Source organism: Penicillium angulare, assembly GCF_028827245.1.
Source record: "Penicillium angulare strain IBT 27051 chromosome Unknown utg000004l_segment0_segment0, whole genome shotgun sequence".
Classification (NCBI taxonomy): Eukaryota; Fungi; Ascomycota; class Eurotiomycetes; order Eurotiales; family Aspergillaceae; genus Penicillium; species Penicillium angulare.
Genome location: NW_026623163.1, coordinates 1,869,249 through 1,892,338, shown reverse-complemented (window position 1 = coordinate 1,892,338; position 23,090 = coordinate 1,869,249). Strand labels below are relative to the sequence as shown.

Below are 23,090 nucleotides of genomic sequence, written 5' to 3'. Positions count from 1 at the left end.
TTCTCGCTTCGACGGACAATCCAAAGGTTTCAAGCTTTGCAGAAATCAAAAGACTGAGATCAATATGGGTAACAACCAAGTGTTTGCCGTGACGGGTTTGTCATTCTTTACAACCAACCTCCAGATGCACAATTAGCTAACTTAATGCGATCGCAACAGTTTTCTTCATTATTTTCCGAGAATGCCTTGAAACGACGGTGGTCGTTTCGGTTCTGCTGGCGTTTTTAAAGCAAACACTTGGTGAAGGCGAGGATCGGACGATATACAAACGGCTGGTCAAACAAGTCTGGTGGGGATGTGCTCTGGGTCTATTTCTCTGTCTTGCGATCGGCTGCGGCATGATCGGAGCATTCTATGGATTAGGAACCGATACCTTCTCCAGCACTGAGGACATTTGGGAAGGCGTTCTGGGTATTCTTGCTTCATTGATTATTACAATTATGGGTGCTGCCCTGCTGCGCGTTTCCAAGCTCCAGGACAAATGGCGCTTGAAGCTTTCTAAAGCTTTGGCGCATGACCAAAATCCCGATGAATCTCGGCATGGTCGCATGAAGCGATGGATGGAAAAATACGTCATGTTCTTCCTCCCTTTTATCACGGTACTCCGTGAAGGCTTGGAGGCTGTGGTCTACGTTGGTGGTGTTGGTTTGGGACTTCCCGCGTCATCCTTTCCCCTTGCTGTTGTCTGTGGTCTGGCAGCTGGATTCCTCGTGGGTTATCTGATCTACAAGTAAGTTCCCTTCCATGTGGACTTGCCCTACAGTCGAAGAGAGTGAAACACTGACATTCCATCTAGGGGAGGACGCGAAACCTCCATGCAGATCTTCTTAATCATTTCAACCTGTTTCCTTTACCTTGTTGCCGCTGGACTATTTTCTCGTGGTATCTGGTATTTTGAGAACAATGCTTGGAACAAAATTATTGGTGGGGATGCGTCTGAGACTGGCTCTGGCCCGGGATCTTACAACATCAAACAGAGTGTTTGGCATGTCAACTGCTGTAATCCCGAGCTTGGAGGCGGTGGTGGCTGGGGTATCTTCAACGCCTTGCTGGGATGGACAAACTCAGCCACCTATGGTTCGGTCATTGGCTATAATATATACTGGGTTGCCGTCATGGTCGGCTATGGGCTGATGTTCTACCGAGAGCGCCGTGGCCCCATTCCCTTCCTTGACCCGGCAATGCAAAAGGTCGCTTCTGTCAAGGGACGATCAAAAGCCTTTGTGCTTCGACGGCCTTACGAGGAACCTGAAGCTTTCCATGAAGTCCAGGGTAGCGGTGGTGTGCAAGTACAAACTAGTACTGATGAAAAGAATGCAGGAGGTGTTTCAACTGTTGTTCAGCGCGCCGACTCTTGAGGATCAAGGATTGCACTTTGCAAACCCACGGGCATATTATTTAGATCGCACACAACTTAGAAATTCAGGCTACAGATTTGTTGCCAAGGTTCCCGCACAAATTCAAATTATTTTTAGTGAAGCAAAGTGACTGAAATCTTGTAATATCCCGTAATTTTGCAAAACAACTTTGAACCAAGACCCTGATCACAGCTTAGCAAAGCTTAGCGGAGACTGACCCAAGGCCTGAGCGTCGATGTTCATTGGTCGGCCCACTCCTAATTTACTCTCCCAAGGGTTCAAGAAATGTTGCATCCCTATGAATTCCGGGCTAGATGGAGATCATCATTGTCTCAGAGTCATAAGAGGTCGGTAATCAAAAATATCACTGTGAACCGGTTGAAACATGAGCTACCGGTCTAAGGATGGCGCACAAAACCAACGAGGTTCACTTCTTCCAGGGTCACAGCTACTAGCATATAGCCTATCTCGAGTCTTTGTATACACGAGGCAGTGTTTGTTGCTAGTGAATGGTATGGAAGATGACCACGTGAATTACAATATAGGAAGACAATAACGAAAGTTCAACAGCCCGTCTCTCGGCCCATTTCTCTCCACTCATGAGGTCTGAGCCACTCTAATGGGTTTTTCGTTTCTTTTCCCTCCCGACTTCTTTTCAAAAATACGCGCCCCACTACGAAAAAAAGCGCCCGAGCCGGCCATTTTCAGATCGATAATCTTATCTCGGGACTAGGTTCAGCAATTCAGTGGTCCAACCCACAAGCTCGGTTCTTGCGCCACAAGAAAAAAGCGTTCCTCTTCGTCACTAGGATGTGCAGTCTTTTATGAGTGTTCCCACTAGCTTTCGACGCATTTAACTTTCACTATTCCTCACACATTCAGACATCGAGGACTCACCTCAAGATGGCGAATCTCGTAGGAGACATTTTGTCGCGCATTGTAGCGCTTTTCTGTCTCTTCCAATGCGTCCAAGCAAAGACCGTTACTCATGACTTTAATGTCACCTGGGTAATGGCCAACCCAGATGGCTTGTACGAGCGCAAAGTGGTCGGCATCAATGGCCAGTGGCCGTTACCTAAAATCGAGGTCGACAAAGGCGATAGACTTGTGGTCAATATGTACAACGGTCTAGGAGACAAAAGTGCCACTATTCATTGGCACGGGATGTTTCAAAACACTACCAACGACATGGATGGCCCTGCAATGGTCACTCAGTGTCCCATTCCGCCAGGTTCTTCATTTACCTATAACTTCACCATCAATCAAAGTGGAACATATTGGTACCATTGCCATACTGACTACTGCTACCCGGATGGTTATCGTCAAGCGTTGATTGTTCACGATAACGAGACATATTTCAATGATCAATACGATGAGGAATTTACCGTCACGTTGACCGACTGGTATCATGAGCTTGTTGAAGATATTGCGCCTCATTTCATCACATACAAAAATCCGACGGGCGCAGAGCCTGTCCCTAATTCTTTTCTATTCAATGATACCCTGCACTCCAGTCTTCCCGTTCAACCTGGTAAAACTTACCTTATACGGCTTATCAATATCGGGGCATTCGTTGCGCAATACTTCTACATCGAGGATCATGACTTCAAAATTGTCGAGATTGACGGAGTTTACACGGAGCCAACAAACGCCAGTACTCTCTATATCGCCACGGCTCAGCGCTACGCCGTTCTCGTCACGATGAAGAACTCTACAGACAAGAATTACCCGATCGTGACAGTCGCTGATTCCCAGTTATTGGATACCATTTCACCCGACCTTCAATTAAACCAAACCAATTGGCTGGAATACAATGCATCCGCTCCGCACCCACAGGCAGACATCACAGTGGCTTCATGTACAGACCTAGATCCGTATGATGACGCGAAGCTCGTGCCTTACGATAAAATGCCTCTTCTTCCAGATCCAGATCTCTCCATCGATGTAACAGTTTACATGGAAAACCTCGACGACGGTGCTGGCTATGCACTTTTGAACAACATCTCCTACACCATGCCTAAAGTTCCATTGCTCTACACGGCTCTCTCAGCTGGTGATCTCGCTACAAATGCAGAAGTCTATGGCGACTACACACACGCAACGGTCTTGGAACATAATCAAGTCGTGGAAATTGTTTTGAACAACGCAGATACCGGCTCCCACCCGTTTCATCTTCACGGACACCAGTTCCAGGTTATCAATCGGGCGCCCGGATATGGAGAGCACTTCTACGACTATGCCGATGGCGATCCGGTTCCTTTTGATTCGTCGGATCATCCTCCATTCCCAGATTACCCCGCTCGACGAGACACTTTGGTCCTTCCACCGCAGGGCCACTTTGTTATCCGCTTCGTCGCTGATAATCCCGGTGTGTGGCTCTTCCATTGCCACATCGACTGGCATTTATCTCAAGGTCTGGCTATGGCATTTATCGAAGCCCCTCAGCAGATTCAGGAGCGAACGACTATCCCTCAACAGGCCTATGATGTTTGCGAGGCTGCCGGAGTTCCGTACAAGGGTAATGCAGCGGGTAATACGGAGGACTTCCTTGATCTCACGGGGCAGAATAAGCAAGTTGCATGGTTGCCTTCTGGATTCACTACTAAGGGCATTGTGGCTATGGTGTTCTCTTGTGTTTCTGCCTTCTTGGGAATGGCGTTCATATCTGTCTATGGTGCATCTGGTATTCAGTCCACGAAGAAGGGTGAGGAGACTCCGGAGACTCCAGAGGCAAATGGGGCAAATCACACATCAGGAGAAAGTGCCTCATAGATCTGTATGATTGTCTGTTATTTAGTTTTTCTCAATTTGAGTACATATTTCTGAATCCGTTGCATTCCTTCGTAAAAGGGGGTTGACATCAATGTTGGTGAAAGCGATGTATATTCAAATCTATACAAGTCTATAATACATATGCAGATATTCAGACGTACATATGTGGCATGCAAATACATCTCTGTATTGGAGAGAAACCTGAAGTCATGTCGGTCATAAGGCGTCGCATATTAGCGTAAGCTAATCAGAGGAAACCACTATTTTAGGCGTGGTGGGCCCGCTAGAGAGAGCCGCAGCATGAAATTCAGATATAGAAGGCGCACGACTAGCTTCATGCTGCTCATCAATCGCAGTTTCATCCGTGGGACTCCACTGTCTCGGTGGTATATTGCTGTACAAGGATCTAATCTCGAGGAAGGTAGGCCCCGCCCCTCCCGCGGGTAACGTATTTGAATGCTGTCGACCACCTGTAGCAGCTAGCGGTGGTCGAGCAGGAAGTGAGAGCTGCCGTTTAGGTACATTCGAGCTACCTTCTCCATTCGAATAATCGCTTCCGACAAAGCTTGTTGCTCGTGAGCGCGGAAGAGGTGAAGTATTGTAAACAGTCCTGATCTCATGTAAGTCCTTGTTGCGGAAGACTTCGCCTGGGATCTCGGGGAAATTGGTTCTTTGTTCCACTTCGAAACCTGTGTCTTTGAAATCCTTGTGAGCCTTTGTCGCGAAGTAAGCACTTGTCGCGTTGAAGAATTGCGCGACCTTGCGTCTTCCTCCTGGGTCGGGTCCAGATTGACTTTTCATGGCTTGGTGGATGGTCGAAAATGTAGCAGATCGCTCCATCTCGGATGGTGGTCGATCTGAGCTAGATGTGGAGGTTCGTCTGGAATTCTCTAGAGAGTCGGTGCTTGGGCAGATACCATTGCCGCCACATTCGGTACATCGGTTTATCTGTTGGTCTGTAGGCTTATCTTTTTTATTCTCTTCAGCTTCCATATCAGCGGCGAATATAAGATAGAGTGATCCGACGACGGCGAGTCCGGTACCGACAATAGGTGCCCATTGCCCTGGTAGAAGAAAGTCAGTTCATCGAACCATTTTCAAAAAGGTGGGTGCAAAGGACAAAGCGGGTAGCTTGCTCACCTATACTTGCAATAGGCTCCGTTTGATAGTCAACCGGTTCACTCCAGAAGTTCATCTCCCCTTTCACAATAATTGCTATAACACCCGCAACAAAAATGGGTATTTCAATCAAGGTCAACCAGCCTCGAATCTTCTCCGCAATCCCAGTCATCTGGATAGGCGTAGCGCCATTCGTGCCTTCAATCGGCTCATTGTCCTTTTCTCTTCGTTTTCCTCTAGAGAGTTTCTCCCAATTCTTATCAAGAATTTTGATCCACGTAGATACCAACGACAGGATAGCTGGTATGCAGCAGGCAGCCGCAAGGAGAGTTGCCGTATCAAAATCCAGCTGATGGGGCGACGGAATCACGTAAATGTTATTTGCTGATCCTTGTCTAAGGGGGGATTGTGGACCTCTATCTTCTGTGCATTGTAGGCCACAGGTGCTGTTATAATAGAACATTTTCGTCTCAGCCCAGATTGTCGTTGCCGCATCGTCACTTGGGCAGATAATGGGTTTGATACGAAGGAACTCCACAGTTAGACTGAGAAGTCCGGCAAGAAGAAGTACCGTCCACAAGAATATGATGTTTCGACCTGGGTTGTTGAAGTAAGTTTTCGAGAGTCGCACGGTAGCTGGTGCAGTTAAGATGCCAATCGCGCATAGCTGGAAAGCACCGTACACGTCCATGTCAACGGCCCCTGCAATGCATATTAGATGAAAATTTGCAATCAAGCATTACAGGCGGTAAATATTTCAGGGCTGTGTAAATGCAGGGAAGCTTACCGTCAATATGGATCGCTGCAAGAACAATGCCATGGAGCGCTGCGACTGCGGGGAAAAGTAATACTGCAGCGAGACACGCATTACGAATCCACTCCTCCTTGCGTGCAAAGACGCAAGCTGCGGCCAGAATATAATATCTGCAAAAGATGTCAGCAATTGTTTAAGCACATAAAGCAATGAGAGGCAAAACTCATACAGGTATCGTGTCCCTGGCCCATATTGCCCAGAAACTGGCCAAGCACAAACGACTTCCAAAATCGGGCCTGTTGAGTTTGAAGCTGGCGGGAGCGTACTACGGTGGACTAGTGTAGATTCCAAAAACTCCCCAGGAAAAGGTATTGCTGGCATTGCGTGTTATCCGCCTCCCACAGCGGTAAGGCTAGAGAACAATAGTTGCAAAGGCATATATCACAATAGCGCTGACGGGGTGCTATCACAGTGTTACAAAAGACTCTAATAGGGAAAACGAGGCTCCTTAAACAGAGGTGTTATTATTTCTGGTGGACGAAATTGCCCGTCACCCAGGCGAGAGAGCACGAGCCACGCCGCATATCCTTTTCGTCAGCAAGTAGCCTCATCTTGAAGATCCAGGAGCCTCGGTTTTGCGGGGATTGGACGGCCACAGGGATATCCCATCGCCAAACTGGTCTCTGAAAACAGGAAATGCTCCCGTGGTGGACGGCTTCGATCCCAGCATGAGCCCGGGCGCTGAATACGAGTTGGACGATCCGCAGCACCTCCTGATTGGTAGCGCTTCCTGCTGGGCGTAAATATCGCGCAGTGGCTGTGCCTACATGGCGCTTTTTATACTTTCTGGCAGATCCCGCTCAACTTCTGGAATTTTTTTTGCGACCGAAGGATTTTCGAGAACAATATGGTGTAGTGTCCAGTTGTTCTGCCCGCTGCGATCATCCAGCTTCATTCCTTTTGAGTAAACAGAAAAGCGGATTGGAGCGCCAAGTCAAATGGTCAGAGTAGCAGTGCGGGGCTCGGGGCGTCCCAAGGGCCTTGGCCTGACTGTCTTTGGCCTTATTCTACTATTCGCGTGTTGTTCTCCGTCCATGCACAGACTAATCAATCCAGGTCTAGCATGCTCGTGTCGGCTGCATTCTTCTTGATTGCCTATTCTCCTTCTGTGTGGTCTTTGAGGCTTAGATCTCTCTAGGAAAATTTCTTCCTTGACTGTTCCGTCATATGGCGGTACAGCCTCATAGATTGCGGAACTGATCGTGAAACTTAAACCTCTTAACGCGACCATTTCTGGAATCATATGGGCTGTTTCTTCAACCTCTGCCAGACTCTTTTTTTTTCTTTCACAGCGACCGGAGTGTTTGCTCTTCTGCTGGCAACGAAGCGATAAACGGTCGCGAAAATCTGTTGGGCGCCGCTGATGCGATAATGACGCCCAATCTATCGTGAACATCAACCACATTCTTATCTCGACTCCCTTGGACCACAGGAAAAGCTTGTAAATAAGCTTACGGGGTTGGTTTTATCCGGAGCTTTCGATCGCCAAAGCATTATCCCTTGTTGTCGGCTGCCGAAAAAAAAAATGTCTCTGCGCTAAAGGTCACACGAGCCAAAAAATTGACCTGCGAATTACCCTTCGTCCCTTACATTCCGGTATTTGGAACCTTGGAAAACTTCATGCCTCGTTGCGGCTTTATATCAGTCAAAAGCTAATCGAATGCCACTTGAAAAGGATCGTTGATACATATATGCCCTACCAAACCACTGTATCAGAAACCCCCACGCGACCATGTATATGGATACCCACAGTCCCTTGGGGACGGTTAAAAGGTCCGACGAAGTCAGCCTGGATACCAACCAAATCAAAAATTGGCGGTCAATAATTACTCTTATCGTTTTTGTTATCACTAGTAAGTGTTCTTGGCACCTAGTGGGCCTGCATGGCCCACAAGTATACTAATTCTGCTTTGATCGTTCGTCGTTAACTCTATGTAGATATCATCGTACTTTTTCCTTTCCACATTCCTATATATGTCCCTCGAGGACTCGTTAATGCGATTTTGGATGGCTTAGCTTGCTTGCGCATTGCACCTCGACGGCAATCCAATGCTCAATTTGGCAAGAAGCCCAGCCGATTCATGAAGCTCCATATTCCTTTGAATTTCGTCACCGCACCACTCATAGCAGATCTCTTTCTCTTAGCGATTCTAGCAATTGGGAAAAAAGAAGTTCACGATGGAACACTTGGAGCAGAAAACATTTCACCCATTGACATCATGGTGTTCTTTCTTACCCTGGCTTATATTGCTATCTCAATTGATGCTTCAGGACTTATTCGATACCTGGCCTTCAAGGTTCTACAAAAAAGTGGTGACTTGGGTCATCGACTTTTCTTTTACTTATATGCCTTCTTCTTTGGTCTCGGTACATTCATTGGAAACGACCCTATCATTCTTTCCGGCACGGCTTTCCTTGCCTACATGACTCGAGTCTCGAGTAATATTGTTCACCCGAGAGCTTGGATTCATGCCCAGTTTGCCATAGCCAATATTGCATCGGCCATTCTCGTCTCCTCAAATCCAACAAATCTTGTCCTTGCGGGAGCTTTTGAAATCAAGTTCATCGTATACACTGCAAACATGATTGTTCCAGTTGTTGTCACAGCCATCGTCGTCTTTCCGTTCTTGCTCTATATTCTATTTGCAGATGTTTCTCTCATCCCAGTCTCTATCAAAATGCACGAGCTTTCTGAAGAGGCCAGGAATCGGAAGCCCGTCAATCCCAATATCCCCCATGCTAGGGGGACTGCGGAGGAAGAAGAGGACGTTAACAATGAACAAGGGAAGCTACTTTCGTTGGAAGAAATCATGAATCCATTTCTTGATAAAGGAGGTGCTGCATTTGGAGCGGTCATCATGACTGCCACCCTCGTCACCATATTGGCTATTAATGCCTCCAGTAACTCTGGTAAAGAACACCCTGTGTTCTGGGTCACTTTGCCCGCTGCGTTTGTGATGTTCTGTTGGGATGTCATATTTGGATGGATGCACAGGCATGAGACGCGAGAGATTGCTGCAAAGGGCAGACGGGAAATCGAAGTTGCAAGAGCAGAGCGAGAAAGACAGTCTATGCAAAACTCTCTCCAAAACTCGCCCGAGCAAAGTCCGTTAGAGACTTCTCAACAGTCACGAAATACATCACGCCCTGCAGATGACAGTACCTCGCTTGATGCCTTGGATAGCAGTTTCAACTCCAAGGCCCTTAACCAGGATTCTCAGACCCCGTTGTCAACATCCGCTCTGATCGAAAAGGAGCGATTCCCCGAAATTCAATCGCCTGATAGTGTCATTGTCCGAGATACCCAAAAGTTGGCCTTGGAATCTTCTCCCGAGCCAGTGGATTTATCACATTCCGCCCTTGATGTCGAGAAACATGATGAGCCATACCAAGCTGAGACCGAAAAACGAACCACATTAGTCTCAATCGCTGCCGATTCCTACCAGTGGTTACAGGAGACTTTCCCAACTGTCACTGTAGTTGTCTCCCACATGCCTTTCCCGCTAGTACCGTTTGCGCTGGCTATGTTCGTGCTTGTACAGGCGCTTGTGACTAAGGGTTGGGTCCCGGTGTTCGCATACGGATGGGATCACTGGGTAACCAAGACTGGTACCGTGGGCGCAATTGGCGGCATGGGATTCTTGTCCGTAATTCTTTGCAATGTAAGTCTAAATCAAGCCCCCAATATGTGTATATCTCTTGCTAATATTTTGGGTCCCTTCTCGGAAAATAGTTCGCAGGAACTAATATCGGCACAACGATCCTCTTGTCGCGAGTCATTCAATCATGGCTACAAATTCACGAAGTAAATGGCATTCCTATTAGCAATCGCACATTCTGGGCTACCGTCTATAGCATGGCTCTTGGTGTCAACTACGGTGCTTTCAGTACGGCATTTAGTGCATCATTGGCTGGACTTTTGTGGCGAGATATTCTGCAGAGAAAACACATCAGAGTTGGAAGTTTGGAGTTCGCACGTGTCAACCTTCCCATTATTGCGATTGCCATGGCTGTAGGATGCACGGTGCTTGTAGGTGAAGTTTATCTTGTCCGCGACAACTCACCATACAAACCATGAGACTCAAAATAGCAGTCCCAATGAGGATGACGCTATATTTTCTTTTTCTATTTTTCTTACGATGCTCCTTTGGGGTCATGGCTTTATGCTATCACTTTAACAATCAACGATACTCAAAAGAGAACAGAGATGAAGTTACGAAGTCTATGCACAGTTAGTAATTTTGATGCCAAGTGTTACTACGGCGATTCTTATGAGAAACATAAACTTTTTGGATACCACTTAATGTTAAGAGAATAATAAATTTTACTAAGCTGTTTACCTAGCTACATCGGGTGCTTAACCAGTTGTTCTCATATTCAGTATTTCGTACGCAGCACATTCACCGACGGCATTTTCCGAATTGTCTGATTTGCCGATTCGACATTGGCCTCCTTGCGTTGAAGATCCTCTCACAGTGGGGGTTAAGGCGTCCAACGGCGGTATCATATGATATTCCAGGCCTCCCAACGTGGTGAATTTCAGGCCCTTTTCTTCGAGCATCTGAGAAGCTGCTGCGGCCAGGTCCTTCGCGCTTCAATTTGAAGTAGTATAAATACTACCATTTTCTTCACGGTCGACTAAAGTCTCGAAGCCAGCGATTATTTCTTCATCGGTCACAATGCAATCTCTCTCCCACTTCCCATCAATCATACTTGAGAGAACAATTTTCTCACGCAGACCACCCGATCACCACCGCAGTCAAGACAAAGAGATGCAAGTCCTTTGTCTAGGGTTATCCCGAAGTGGTACCGACTCCTTACGCTCCGCACTCATGATCCTGGGTTACCCGGATGTATATCACGGATTCGTTTTACAAAAGACTCAATATGAAAGTGGCGATTGTGCTTTTTGGGTGCCCTTGATGCGACGCAAATTTGCAGGAAAGCCACTTGAAAATGTGGACTTTGACTCAGTCCTAGCCAACTTCGAAGCGGTAACCGATTGTCCAGCCAATATATTCGGCAGGGAGCTCATGGAATTCTATCCGCATGCGAAAGTAATTCTGAATCGGCGAAGGAATATCGATGCATGGTATGACAGTATGCAATCCACGATTATGGCGGCGTTTAGTTGGTCTTTGTGGACTCTGACTTGGTTTGATTCTAATTTGTGCTGGCTGTGGTGGGCTTTTGATCTGGCTCAGCGGGTGTATTATGAAAATGACTTCAACAAAAATGGGAAGCGGGTAGCTCAAGAACATTATTGTCGGTTAGAAGATTCTTTGGCGGAACAGCAGCGGGAGTATCTAGATTGGACTGTTCAGGATGGATGGTAAGATTGAGTCTTTGGGCGTGGAAGTACTTTGCTAATGTGGGTTTAGGGAGCCGCTTTGCAAGTTTTTGGGGAAACCAGTTCCAGATGTTCCATTCCCAGATAACAACAAATCGGGAGGAGATTTTGAAAAGAAGCTGGATGATAGCCTTGATCGTATGGTGAAAAATGCGTTTCGGAATATTTATGGCTTATCGGCCGTTGCGCTGGGTGTTGGGGCGTGGCTATATTGCAGTGGCCAATAGCACACATCCCGAGGCTGCTATATAGGACCTAGGCTATGCTGTGCACTATTCCAAGTCAGCCGAACAGAAACTTGGAAGTTCCCCAGAAGGGAGCGAGGCATAATATCGACAGATATTAGTCTTTGATTTCTTGTAAATATTCTAAGTAGATCGGCACCTTAACAGTACCAGGGGTAAGGAGAAATCGAAATTTATTGACCCGGAGTACTCCTTGATGCTCAGGTATAAAAAGCCGAGGTATCAAAACAAAATGGAAATTGAATTTTCAGCATCACGGGGATGTCTGCGGTCATATTCTTTCAGGATTGTGTATGCATTATGGTGGCTGATTGTAATGTCCGGAAACTCATTTTCAAGGCGAGAATTATCAATGCCTGGCAAATTTTCATGCTTGACACGACTCATTTAATTTGAATCGGATTGGTGTTTGAAAAGCTTGGCCACGAGAAACCAATAGTGTTCCTCATGTGTTGCTCTGGACTTTGTGACGCTGTATGTATTTACCGGAAATTATATCTTGGAAATATTGCATTCAAACCTGGAGGGTCTCTAGAATATTTCGTGGATGTCAGAGAGAAAGGACTTTAAGTTGCTTGATTCACAATAAGGACGTGGAGAAGATAGCTTTTTACATGATATTTCAACGTTTATGTTCCAAAACTTGCATGATTATGGTGCATTAATAAGTCATGTTAGAAATTTAATTCAACTGAATTGTGTATCTTAGGGTTATTTACAAGATAGTTTCTAAATCCGTAGCCCCAACTTTGTAGCAAGTAATACACGGAGATTCTCACCCAACGCAATCAATGGTGAGTTTTGAAGCAAAGTGAATGTACTTACCTCGATACTTAATTGCTGCTTAATCCAGTTCTTCACCTCCATCGCAACCAGCGAGTCGACGCCCGAAGCAGGCAGCGAATCGTTTAGCGAAATATTTTCTTTAATGAGGAGGCTTTCTAGAGCTACAGCAAGTGCCTGCGCAATAATTGTAGCAGAACCTTCTGGATCATCTGCAAGTAGATTTGGATTACCAGTAGCAACCACGACAAAATTTCTCAAGTCACTGTTCTTGTCCGATGATGATGGGGAAGAGGAACCCTCGTTTCCGCTATTGATGTTGCGGTAAATTATGGTGCGCATATCACGCTTCCAATCCACACGGTTAGAGGGCGAGGTGATAGGGATTGTGGTGTGAAGACCAAGCATGATCTGTGAGGGGTTTTGGTAGGTGGTTACGCTCGCATCCGGCTGTGGCTTGGGGGAGGAGCGCTCTATAGCCAGAGTCATGGCGTCAAGAAGGTCTTGCTCCTTGCACAAATGCATACCGGTTTTCTCAAAGCGTTCAAGGGTATCATTGTTTTGTGAAACAAAGCCAACTTCACCCATTACCCCAATGTCGATGACAGATGCGGCAAGTCCCTTGCTGTGACGGTATTGGACAAAGGCATCAAGGAAGGTGTTGGCGGAAGCGTAGTTCGCCTGGCCCCTTTGTCCGGCAACACCACTGAAAGATGAGTATAGAATGAAGAAATCAAGTGGTGTAGGTTGATATTCTAAAGCCTCGTGCAAATTCCAAGTACCACGAACCTTGGGCTCAACTGCTGTCATCCAGTCAGAAAACGTCATGCCTGATAGAGGAATGTCCTAAGGAGAAGAAGATCGTTAGAATTAGATCAAATAATGAGCTTCTGGGGAGACGCTAAACTCACCTTCAGCACCATGGACATGTTAATTACACCCCCAATTGGCATTTCAGCGTTCTTGATGGCTCGTTGAATGTCAGACTTCTCGCTCACACTCCCTGCAACAAGCTGCACTGCGCAGCCCTGGGAATGCAGTTCCTGGACAAAGTCACGAATAATCGTGTTCTGAGTACCAGCAGAACGAGATAAAAATATCAAATAGCGTGCTCCGTGTTCGACCATCCATGTCGCCACCGCTCGACCTAAACCGCCTAGTCCACCAACAAGGAAATATGTGCGGTCGGGGCGCAGGGTTGAAACTGGCTTGATCTTGGATGACTCTGGAGACTTCGCATCATGTGGCATCTCTATGACAATCTTTCCGATATGACGACCACCCTGCATAAACCGGAATGATTCTTGAATTTGTGAAGCGGGGAACGTATTTGTAACAGCATCGGGGGTAATCTTTCCAGAGTCGATCCATCGCACACATCGCCTCAACACGCTTGGGAAATTATCAGCAGGATAAAACGCACACATATCAAAGGAAGCACTTACTCAACCACTTTCTCTGGTTTCTGTTGATTAAGATCTCTGAGATCAAGCCCAACAAATGTTCGATTAGCCTCAAACAATTCCATAGAGAGCTTAGCTCGACGCTGAAAGTCACGTTTTCCAATTTCCACCATAGTTCCAAACTTGGCGACACAGTTCCATGTTGCGTGCAACAAGTCTCCTGACAAGGAATTGAGTGCCACATCCACACCTTCGTTATCAGTAGCCTGCATAATGTCACGAAGGAATGATGAGTCGCGCGAATTAAAAATCTGACAGCGCTCGATATGGTGATTCTGGACCAGGTATTCGATCTTGGCTTCGCTACCGACAGTGCAGTAAATCTGATTCCTGTCAGGTGCTTCTCCTTTTATTTATCTCAGATTCAAGGAAACTCACCTTCGCGCCAATCATCTGCGCAATCTGAATGGCCGCCAAACCAACACCGCCAGCTGCGGAGTGGATAAGAACCGACTAGAAAGCTGTTAGATCAAATGGATTCTGTTATAAGATTGCATACAAAGTACCTGTCCAGGTTGAAGATTTGCCTTGTCAATTAGCGCCATGATAGCTGTACCGTAGACACATGGCAGCGAGGCTGCTTTCACAAAACTCATATCATTACTTAGCCGAATACATAGCTTCTCTGACAAAGTGAAGGAAGTAGAGAAACATCCAGTTGACATATAAAGCACTCTATCTCCAACCGCAAGATTGTTAACATTAGGCCCAATGGCTTCAATGATACCAGCGCCTTCGAGCCCCATGTCGCTGGCTCCGATACTAATAACACCGAGGCTGATAAGGACATCCTACAGAGTGAACATGATTAGCATACGAATTTTGTAGCGAAAATTCTCGATTTACCATGAAATTCAAACCAGCAGCCTTTGTCTGAATTCGCACTTCGTCCTCTTTCAGGCTCTCAATCTTCTGATCCTCCCATTGCATTGTGTGAAGTAGACCGGGTGTTCCGATGGTGATACGCTGAGAGGTAGCAAAGTCTGATTGGTGTGAACGGTCTAGTGCACTAGACACCGTCTGCCAGTGCAAACGAGGCACAAGAATCTCTCCCTTGACAATAGCGAACTCCCAATCCGGGTCCATTACCTCTGAATCAAGACCCACTGTATTAATGCGAAGAAGGATTTGGACCACAGCATCTGCTCCAACTGACTTTGCTGTCTCGCTGTCCACTTCAACGGTATATAGTGGAATCGAAAGTTCGTTTCGTGCAGTTCGCGCTAGACCCAGAATCATAGCTGATCTGGGGTCCTTACAGTTTACTTGAGCTGCCGGGGTAACCCATAGCACATTGCTCTGCAGCGTCTGTAGGTAATTCAGGAGCGTCTTGAAAGTTTCTTCGGACATGTCGTGCACGATTGAATTTTCAATCTCGAGCAAGGAAATGATGTCCTGCGACGGCGGAAGGTCTGACCCGAAGTTACAGACATCGGTAGTAATTTCCAGGTCTAGCAGTCGATCAAGAAATTCCTGCACGTAGGGGCCTTCTGGATCATAACAGAGCAAGGTAATGCGGGTGACTGGGGTCTGTGTGCTCTGGACCGTAGCGAGAATTCCTGCATTGCTGTGGTAAGGGGCAATCCCGTCTAAAATTGAAACGGGTTCTCGGAATCCCGCAGCGACCAGTTCTGTAGACCATCTGTCTACGGTAACATATGGTTGATCAGTACGACCGTCTTCGTTTCCTAACCACCATCCCGATAGATATCCCTGAAATCAGATACTGTGTTAACAATTGCCTTAGGAAAGATCGATCTCAAAAGCCAAAGAAACTTACCATGACGTAGTCGTAGAACTTAGCCTCTGTATATCTTATTAGCTTATTTCAATGCTCAATAACGAAACGAAACTCACCAGGAGTGAGTTCCTGCAAAAAAAGACATCCAACAGGGCTCAGCAAACTGCGAATAGTACGTAAAGACTCCTGCAACGATGGCGTGGCATGGATAACCTAAATAATTAGCTGAAAGCTCCAAAATAATTTTTCCTACAACTGGGTAGCTCACGTTGCTTGCAACAATTAAATCGTACTTCTCCAATTCAAAGCCCTGTGCGATAGGATCTTGGGTAACATCAAATACCATGAATTCAATTCCCTCATATTCTCTTAAGAGTTCCTTCGCATCGGTCATAAAACCAGCAGAAATATCAGTAAAAGTGTAGCTGCTGTATAGTCGCTCTCCATACGAAGAAGTAAGCGCACTGATAATTTTTCGGGTCGTTCCTCCAGTCCCAGCACCAATCTCCAGCACTCGTAGTTGGGGATTAGTATTGCCTAGAACTTGGATTGCATCTGCATAGTCAAGAAATCCATCTACCACCGCGTAGAACTCGCTCAAAACATCTTCCTCTCGGAGAATGTGCAGTGGATGAGCCTCGTTTTTGAATATAGCTGTCGCGGAGTGAAATAATTTGTGAATTGCCGTGGCGAATACAGCATATGGCGATGTTTTGACCTGTGCGGCAATACTCTCAATTCGAGCCAAGAGATTTTCCTCATCGAGATCTTCAAGGCGTCGATCAGCTGGAACGAGGTTATTGTGTCCATTACGGTAACGATCAATTTGCTTTTGTTGCCATGCGAGGAACTTGACAAGATGCTCAGCTGAGAGCTCGAAGGTTAATCTTCTCTGGTGATCCAGCATACATAGCAGGATAAGCTCTTCTAGAAGTAGCCATTCTGAGGGGCAATGCTGGCGAGGACGCATTAACTTGCTCATGTCCGCAAAATCACTGTGAGGCTTCCACTCCAATTGGTTGATTAGAGGCAGTTCATCAGATGCGGACTCCGCGTAGCTGAGTGCTGTGGCTTTAAATCCAGTGAGACTCAGAACTGCCTTTCCCCCACTCTGAGCGCTCAAGTGACCGACGAAAGATCCCCGATCATAACTATCAATATTTGCCATCGCGTCCAAGTGCCCATTGTTGGAGGGGGCAATGACAATCTCCTCGATAAATGTTGGCACGGCAATTTGGCGATAAGCACGGCCTCGTCCTCGTGCGGCTGCTACAGTGAAAATCTGAAAGCACTGATCAATTACTGCTGGGTGCACAGGATATTGATCACCTTGATTATGCTTCTCGTCGAATGGAACAACTGCTGCAGCTTGACTAGTAACAGTTCCAGATGTGATTTTTTGCAGCCCGCGGAAAGCTCCGGTGTATTCAAAGCCAAGTTTAGTCAATATATTGTACCAGTAGTTCTCATCTACCTTTCGCGGATACTCGATGATCTGTTCGGGCCCCAGTAAGAAAGGAGATGATTTTTCGACTGATTTCCGTGCTTCGCCGTAGCAATTTCGCACCCAATTGTTACCGTCAAACGAGCTAATCGTGAAACTATACCAGGGAGTCTGATCTGACGAGTCAAGGGCCATTGGCTTCAGACTAGTTAGTAGCTCGCTGACCCTCTCAGGCTCAAGCACCATTGCCGAGGCAATACGGACGTTCCGAAGACTGTAGGTGGACTCTCCTTCAGTCCCACTATTCAACTGGCGCAGAGCCTCCCCGATCATGCTGATGTATCCTGCGGCGGGAAAAACGGTCTGGCCGCTGACTTCGTGTCCACCAAGCCATGGAACATTTTCCAAAGCCAGTCTATTCCGCCAATGCGGCTCCTGGCTGCCCGTTTCGATTACTCGAATACCTAGGAGATCATGCGGAGGATACTCGCGGAAACGCCACTCGTTGGCTACGCGTGATTCAGACCAGTGTGAGGCGTCGCGTTTCCAAGCATACCGGGGCATATCTTTGACGCATCGACCCACTGGAAAGAGAGAAGCGAAATCTAGGGCAACATGCTGTTGGAACAAATTACCAGCGCATTGCAGCAAACTCTCATGGCAGCTCTTATTTCGCTGTAATGTGCCAATGTGGACCTCTTCGGACCGGCTGGTGTCTCGTAGGATCTGTCCCATGGGTCCCTTGAGAGCCGAATGAGGGCCTATTTCAATAAAGACCAACTTTTCTTTGTGATCCCTCAGAACAGCTCGCATAGATGAATTGAACAGCACGGGGCTCTCCATATTTTGGCGCCAATACGCAGGCCCGAGACATCCATTACCTGTCAGCCGGTCTCCTGTAACTGCCGAGTAGAATGGTATCTTTGGATCAACACTAGTGATGAAAGGTCCAATATGTTCTCGGTATGAGGCACCATACTCCTTCATATGATCTGTAGAGGGAACGGTCAGTGGTAGCAATGCGGTATTTTGGGCTTTGAAAACTTACGGGAATGGAAAGCCTTCTCAACTTTCAGGAAGCGAGCAAGTATATCAGGGTGATCAGCCTTGATGCGATTAACAACGGCGACCATCGGTTCTGCATCGCCAGCGAGAGTTACGCTCATATGACTGTTTTCACATGCAATGACAACACCCGACTCGAGATATGGGGTCACATCCGCGCGGCCTAAACCGATAGCCGCCATCGATCCCTTCTGCGTTGATTCGGTATTGCTGATTCCCCGGAAAGTTGCGGCGGCCATCGCTCCCTCGGCAGTAATAGCGCCGCTAGCATATGCAGCAGCCATTTCTCCAGATGAATGGCCAAAAACGAGCTTGGGCACGATTCCCCAAGATTTTAAAACGTCAATCAAGCCGATCTGTAGGGCAATTGAGAGTGGGTGGCCCATTTCGGCTCTATGAACTAGACTGACCCCGTCCACTTTGCGAATCTCGTCTATAATGATAATGTTAGTACTCAGGGCTTTGAATTCACGAGATTGTGTTTATTTCTGAACTTACCTTCAATTGTCCAAGATGGAGCGTTCGGCAGACTCAACAAAAATTGATCCAAATTCCTGATAGACGTTTGGAAAACGGGGTTCGTATCGATCAGTTGAGCACCCATCTCTGGCCATTGAGCCCCTTGTCCTGTGAATACCCAGGCGATGGTTGGCTTGGATTTGACGGTTTCGATAGCTGAAACTTGCCAGTCGGATGCTTCTTTTGCCACGGCATAGGCGCGATAGGCATGATGCAACCGATGATTTGACAGTGTGTATGCGATGTCGCGCAAAGACGACGCGTTGTCTTGGGTATACTTGCGATGGTTTTCTATTGTTTCTTTCAAGGATTCTTCGCTACAGGCGGAGAGAAGCATTAGGTGCTGTTGGCTTAGTGGTTCCTGAACAACTGTCTCGTGCTCTTTGGGCTCCGGAAGGCTATATTGTTCAACGGATTCCAGAATAACCTTCCAAGTGGTCGTCAGTAATCGAATTTTGGGGGGCAGATGTAGATTTTCTGGAGCCGGTCAAGAACATACATGCGCGTTAACACCACCGATACCAAACGAATTAACGCTGATCCTTTCTGCACGGCCCTGGGGCCATTGCTCGAGCTCAATGGGGACATGAAGCTTACACTCCTCAAATGGGACTTTTTAGAACAAGAAAAGATGTCAGCATTCTGTCTCCGTTCGACGTTGAATATAAAAGTCAAGACTCACTTTTTGGGTTGGGTGTGCTGAAGTTGATATTCGGGGGCACTTGGTGGTGCTCAAGGGCCAAAACACCCTTGATCAGACTTGTCAAGCCGGCGGCACCTTCGGAGTGTCCCACATTGGGTTTAACCTATTCAACCAAATAAAATATCAGCTCGAGCTACTCAAATAGCCGGATTGATTTATTGAGTTCTGACCGATGTGATGATAACTCCCTTCTCACCAAAACATTTCGCAACAGCGGCAGCTTCAAGGGGATCGCCGGCTGAAGTACCGGTCCCGTGACACTCAACAATAGCGGTCTGACAGAGGTCGGAAATACCTGCGACCTCATATGCACGACGTATCAAGGCCTCTTGAGAAATAGAGCTTGGTGTCAACATACCCTGAGTGCGACCGTCTGTGTTAACGCTAGTGCCGCGAATTACGGCTCGAACAGGGTCCCCATCTGCTAGTGCCTGGCTTAATTTCTTGATATAAATGGCCGAGACGGCTTCTCCACGAGCGTAGCCATCTGCTGCAGCATCAAATGACTTGCAAGATCCAGTAGGTGATAGTACACCTTGGTCGCTGAGGGCCAGAGTCATAGTAGGGGAAAAGATCATGTTGACACCCTCAACTAAGGCCCCGTCGCATTCACCTACCTGGATAGACCTGCAGGCTAAATCTAGACAAACTAGTGAAGATGAACAGCCTGTCTTAACCGTCATACTGGAGGAACATTATTTTGCTGTCAATGGAGTTATCTGAACGGAGAGGAGGCTTACCTAGGGCCATGAAGGTCAAATTCATAGGAAACCCGATTACTCAATGTAAAGTCTCCATATCCTGTCACACGATATCCACCCATATGTTGGGTCTCCTTTGCATTGAGATCTTGCCAATCTTCTGTGAATACACCCACGTAGCAAGCAATTTTGCTATCGCGATATGAGGTGCAGCCTGCATTTTCTAGACATTCATAGGACACTTCCAGCAGCTGACGCTGTTGCGGATCCAGCCGCTCCAGTTCCTTCTTAGAAGTTGTAAAAACACTACTATCAAATTGTTGGATATCGACGGTATTGAGAAAATACCCTTGTTTTGTCCGCACGGTACCGGGTTTGTCGTTTGCATCGTAAAAGGCATCAATGTTGTATCGATCTTTGGGAACATCGCAGCTTCCACTCCTTTTCTCAACCAAAAGATTCCAGAAATCCTCACCATTGTATACTTCTCCCGGTAGACGCATGGCCATACCGACAATGGCCATTGGCTCATATGTCTCAGTATTTCCATTGGTGAGCTCGGACATCTTCTCCGTTGGGCTCCGCTCTTTTAATTGGACACGCATCTCATGTAATATTATTGATCAGAATTTATTCCGAGACTTAAGTAGCAAGTTTCAAAGCACCATTATATTTGCTGAAAGGTTTTGCTGGGAAGACAGTCCTTTTAAACTTTTTTTCTTTTCATAAGTACAAATAATCCCTCAGTAACTCCATAGGCAGGTACTCAGGCTCCACAACGCCAGCTGGCAGGATTCTCTCGCAGCCCCGTGGAGTAAATGGATATAGGCCCGGTTTAATCGAGATATACGTTAGTTCATAAGTTGAGAAATTAAGTATAAGCGGGTCTTACCACATAGCCGGGTACTACTAGTCGGCTAAAAGCCGTTTGTGGGAGGCCACATGTGCTCTGGCATGACTCGGAATTAATAGTCTTGCTACGCTACTCCCTTGCTGTTCGCGACTAGCATCACCTCTTTATGATTTACGGAAGTCGAATGAGTGGCTGATATCCCCTAATCGCATCTTTGATTTTATTGTCGGAGTCATTCAGTATGCCTCTTGCTGATATCTGAAGCTTGCGTTAATTTGAACATTGAAACTCAATTTCAGTACGGGATGCCGAATTGACTATGCCGGGCGCATGAATATGTATTCCGTAGCCTTCGGCCTATTATGCACTCAGGCTGCAGTGGGGCAGACCGGCTCTAGCTTGGGCAAATTGTACTCCATACAGTAAGTATGAATATCAATGTTATTAGTTGCCCGTTTTCCGCCCCGAGCCCATCCAAAAATCTTGGAAGAGGGTTCACCGCAATTCCACGCCAATTGATTAATGTGTGGGGCCTGGTGCATACTACTGCATTGTTCTAATCATCATGCACACGCATGGGCCATCCGCACGTTTTGATTGCGTGGGCATGACACTGTATAACACCCCCTATCCGGACGCTTCCGACTGCTTCATAAATGTCCTTGAATCCTTTATGTATTTAAAATCCGATATTCTAGGTCACAACAAAATATATTGTTATGCATAGAAGTTTCTTCAAGAAAACCTACAAGTTCATGATTGTCTTCAATGTTCAAATCCATTGACGTTAGGTAATTACTACCCCGCCGGGCGGCCGGGCCAACCGCCGTATCCACACTGCCCACACCACATCACCACATCACTCTCAATCGCACTCGTTTCCTTTCTTGCCTAGGGTAATCCTTCGAGCTCATTCCCACTGCCCAGCCACTAGTGCTTTATATTGCCATTTACTTTCCGATAATCAGATTGTCTTCGAAGTATCCAATCAAAACGCTTTGAATCAATCTGCGCCACTAGCACTATCAACACAACGCGAAAATCATCCACAACTAAGTAGCACATGCGACATTCCAGCAATATCAGCCATATCAATTCTATTCGGGTTATTTCCAGGCGTCTTGAAGCAACCTCATCGCATTTACGATTTGACCAATTCCTACAGCACAGAGGGACCAAGGCTTTCTTATCAACCACTTCTCAAATGGCACAGCCACGAAACGCTCAAGCCCCATGGCGGGATACTCTAGCATCGCATCTCAAACAAACTCCAGGCTACGAGTTCTCAATAGCTACGGTCACGTATGACTCAAACGGTCAAGCCGTTCCTCGGGTCCGTACCTGTGGCTGCCGTGGCTTCTTCCCAGAGCTTGAACTTCATCCTAGCGGACAAAAGGACATGGAAAATCAGGTCGCAAATGACGGAAACCCATTGGTGTTCGAGAGTGATATGTTGACATTTACAACAGACTCTCGGATGGAGAAATTGCCTCAGCTTTATTCATCGGGCCATGCCATTGAAGCTATGTTCTGGCTGAAGGATAAAATGGTTCAATGGCGGATCAAGGGAAGGGCTTTCTCTATCGGCGATTGCTTTGGTGTTGAGGATAATGAAGGCGAAAAAGCTTCTCGAGGCCAGATTAAGGATTACTTGAGGACCAAAGGAGGATTTGAAGGGGATGTTAACACATGGAGCTGGGAAAAGGCTGTGACCAAGTATTTTGCGAACCACTCCCCGATCATGCGTGGTATGTTACGATGCTTTCTTTAGGGGCGTCACCTGGCTAACGTGTATCCCAGGTTCCTTTCGCAGTCCCCCTCCTGGACAGCCCCGATCTCAATTGCCTAGTGATGACGCTTTACGACTGGGACAAAAAGTGACCGACCTCTACGACCCAGTGGCCCGTGCTAATTTCAGGGTTGTGATAATCATTCCTGATGAGGTTGAGCAGCTGGACTTGTCTAACCAGGAAGATATTAAACGGGAAAAGTGGACATATTTGGAAAGTGCACGAGATCAGTATTCTGGCCATTGGGAACACACTGAATTGTGGCCATAAGATTCTTGTAGCTGCCTACTGGGTCCATAGCGGCCAGCGGAAATAAGTCTCTCGGAGACAATTAGCAAGATAGTTAGGGAGACAATTAAGAAGACAATTA

General features: G+C 46.9%; 7 protein-coding genes across 7 annotated transcripts; 5 read left to right on the top strand and 2 right to left on the bottom strand.

Moving 5' to 3' along the window:
* Positions 1-64: 64 nt before the first annotated feature.
* N7478_004638 (FTR1 family protein) lies at positions 65-1,358 on the top strand (the record flags this gene model as incomplete). The annotated part of the gene is made up of 3 exons (XM_056920852.1): positions 65-95; positions 160-730; positions 797-1,358. 3 exons carry the CDS (start codon positions 65-67, stop codon positions 1,356-1,358), a joined length of 1,164 nt encoding a protein of 387 aa, XP_056778889.1.
* A 903-nt stretch (positions 1,359-2,261) lies between these two features.
* N7478_004637 (uncharacterized protein) lies at positions 2,262-4,130 on the top strand (the record flags this gene model as incomplete). The annotated part of the gene is made up of 1 exon (XM_056920851.1): positions 2,262-4,130. The coding sequence occupies one exon, from the start codon at positions 2,262-2,264 to the stop codon at positions 4,128-4,130; it is 1,869 nt and encodes a 622-aa protein (XP_056778888.1).
* Positions 4,131-4,373: 243 nt separating this feature from the next.
* On the bottom strand, positions 4,374-6,384 carry N7478_004636 (uncharacterized protein; the record flags this gene model as incomplete). The annotated part of the gene is made up of 4 exons (XM_056920850.1): positions 4,374-5,194; positions 5,271-5,951; positions 6,037-6,173; positions 6,233-6,384. The coding sequence occupies 4 exons, from the start codon at positions 6,382-6,384 to the stop codon at positions 4,374-4,376; spliced, it is 1,791 nt and encodes a 596-aa protein (XP_056778887.1).
* A 1,411-nt stretch (positions 6,385-7,795) lies between these two features.
* N7478_004635 (putative arsenite efflux transporter ArsB-like) lies at positions 7,796-10,141 on the top strand (the record flags this gene model as incomplete). Its single annotated transcript, XM_056920849.1, has 3 exons — positions 7,796-7,916; positions 8,050-9,725; positions 9,797-10,141. The coding sequence occupies 3 exons, from the start codon at positions 7,796-7,798 to the stop codon at positions 10,139-10,141; spliced, it is 2,142 nt and encodes a 713-aa protein (XP_056778886.1).
* A 601-nt stretch (positions 10,142-10,742) lies between these two features.
* On the top strand, positions 10,743-11,640 carry N7478_004634 (sulfotransferase family protein; the record flags this gene model as incomplete). The annotated part of the gene is made up of 2 exons (XM_056920848.1): positions 10,743-11,395; positions 11,445-11,640. 2 exons carry the CDS (start codon positions 10,743-10,745, stop codon positions 11,638-11,640), a joined length of 849 nt encoding a protein of 282 aa, XP_056778885.1.
* Positions 11,641-12,387: 747 nt separating this feature from the next.
* On the bottom strand, positions 12,388-20,682 carry N7478_004633 (type I polyketide synthase; the record flags this gene model as incomplete). Its single annotated transcript, XM_056920847.1, has 15 exons — positions 12,388-13,287; positions 13,353-13,824; positions 13,887-14,227; positions 14,283-14,357; positions 14,411-14,695; positions 14,751-15,617; positions 15,685-15,710; positions 15,762-15,858; positions 15,914-18,081; positions 18,138-18,554; positions 18,653-19,100; positions 19,173-19,285; positions 19,356-19,479; positions 19,547-20,003; positions 20,117-20,682. The coding sequence occupies 15 exons, from the start codon at positions 20,680-20,682 to the stop codon at positions 12,388-12,390; spliced, it is 7,356 nt and encodes a 2,451-aa protein (XP_056778884.1).
* Positions 20,683-21,266: 584 nt separating this feature from the next.
* On the top strand, positions 21,267-22,990 carry N7478_004632 (uncharacterized protein; the record flags this gene model as incomplete). The annotated part of the gene is made up of 3 exons (XM_056920846.1): positions 21,267-21,352; positions 22,101-22,678; positions 22,731-22,990. The coding sequence occupies 3 exons, from the start codon at positions 21,267-21,269 to the stop codon at positions 22,988-22,990; spliced, it is 924 nt and encodes a 307-aa protein (XP_056778883.1).
* Between the last annotated feature and the right edge of the window lie 100 nt (positions 22,991-23,090).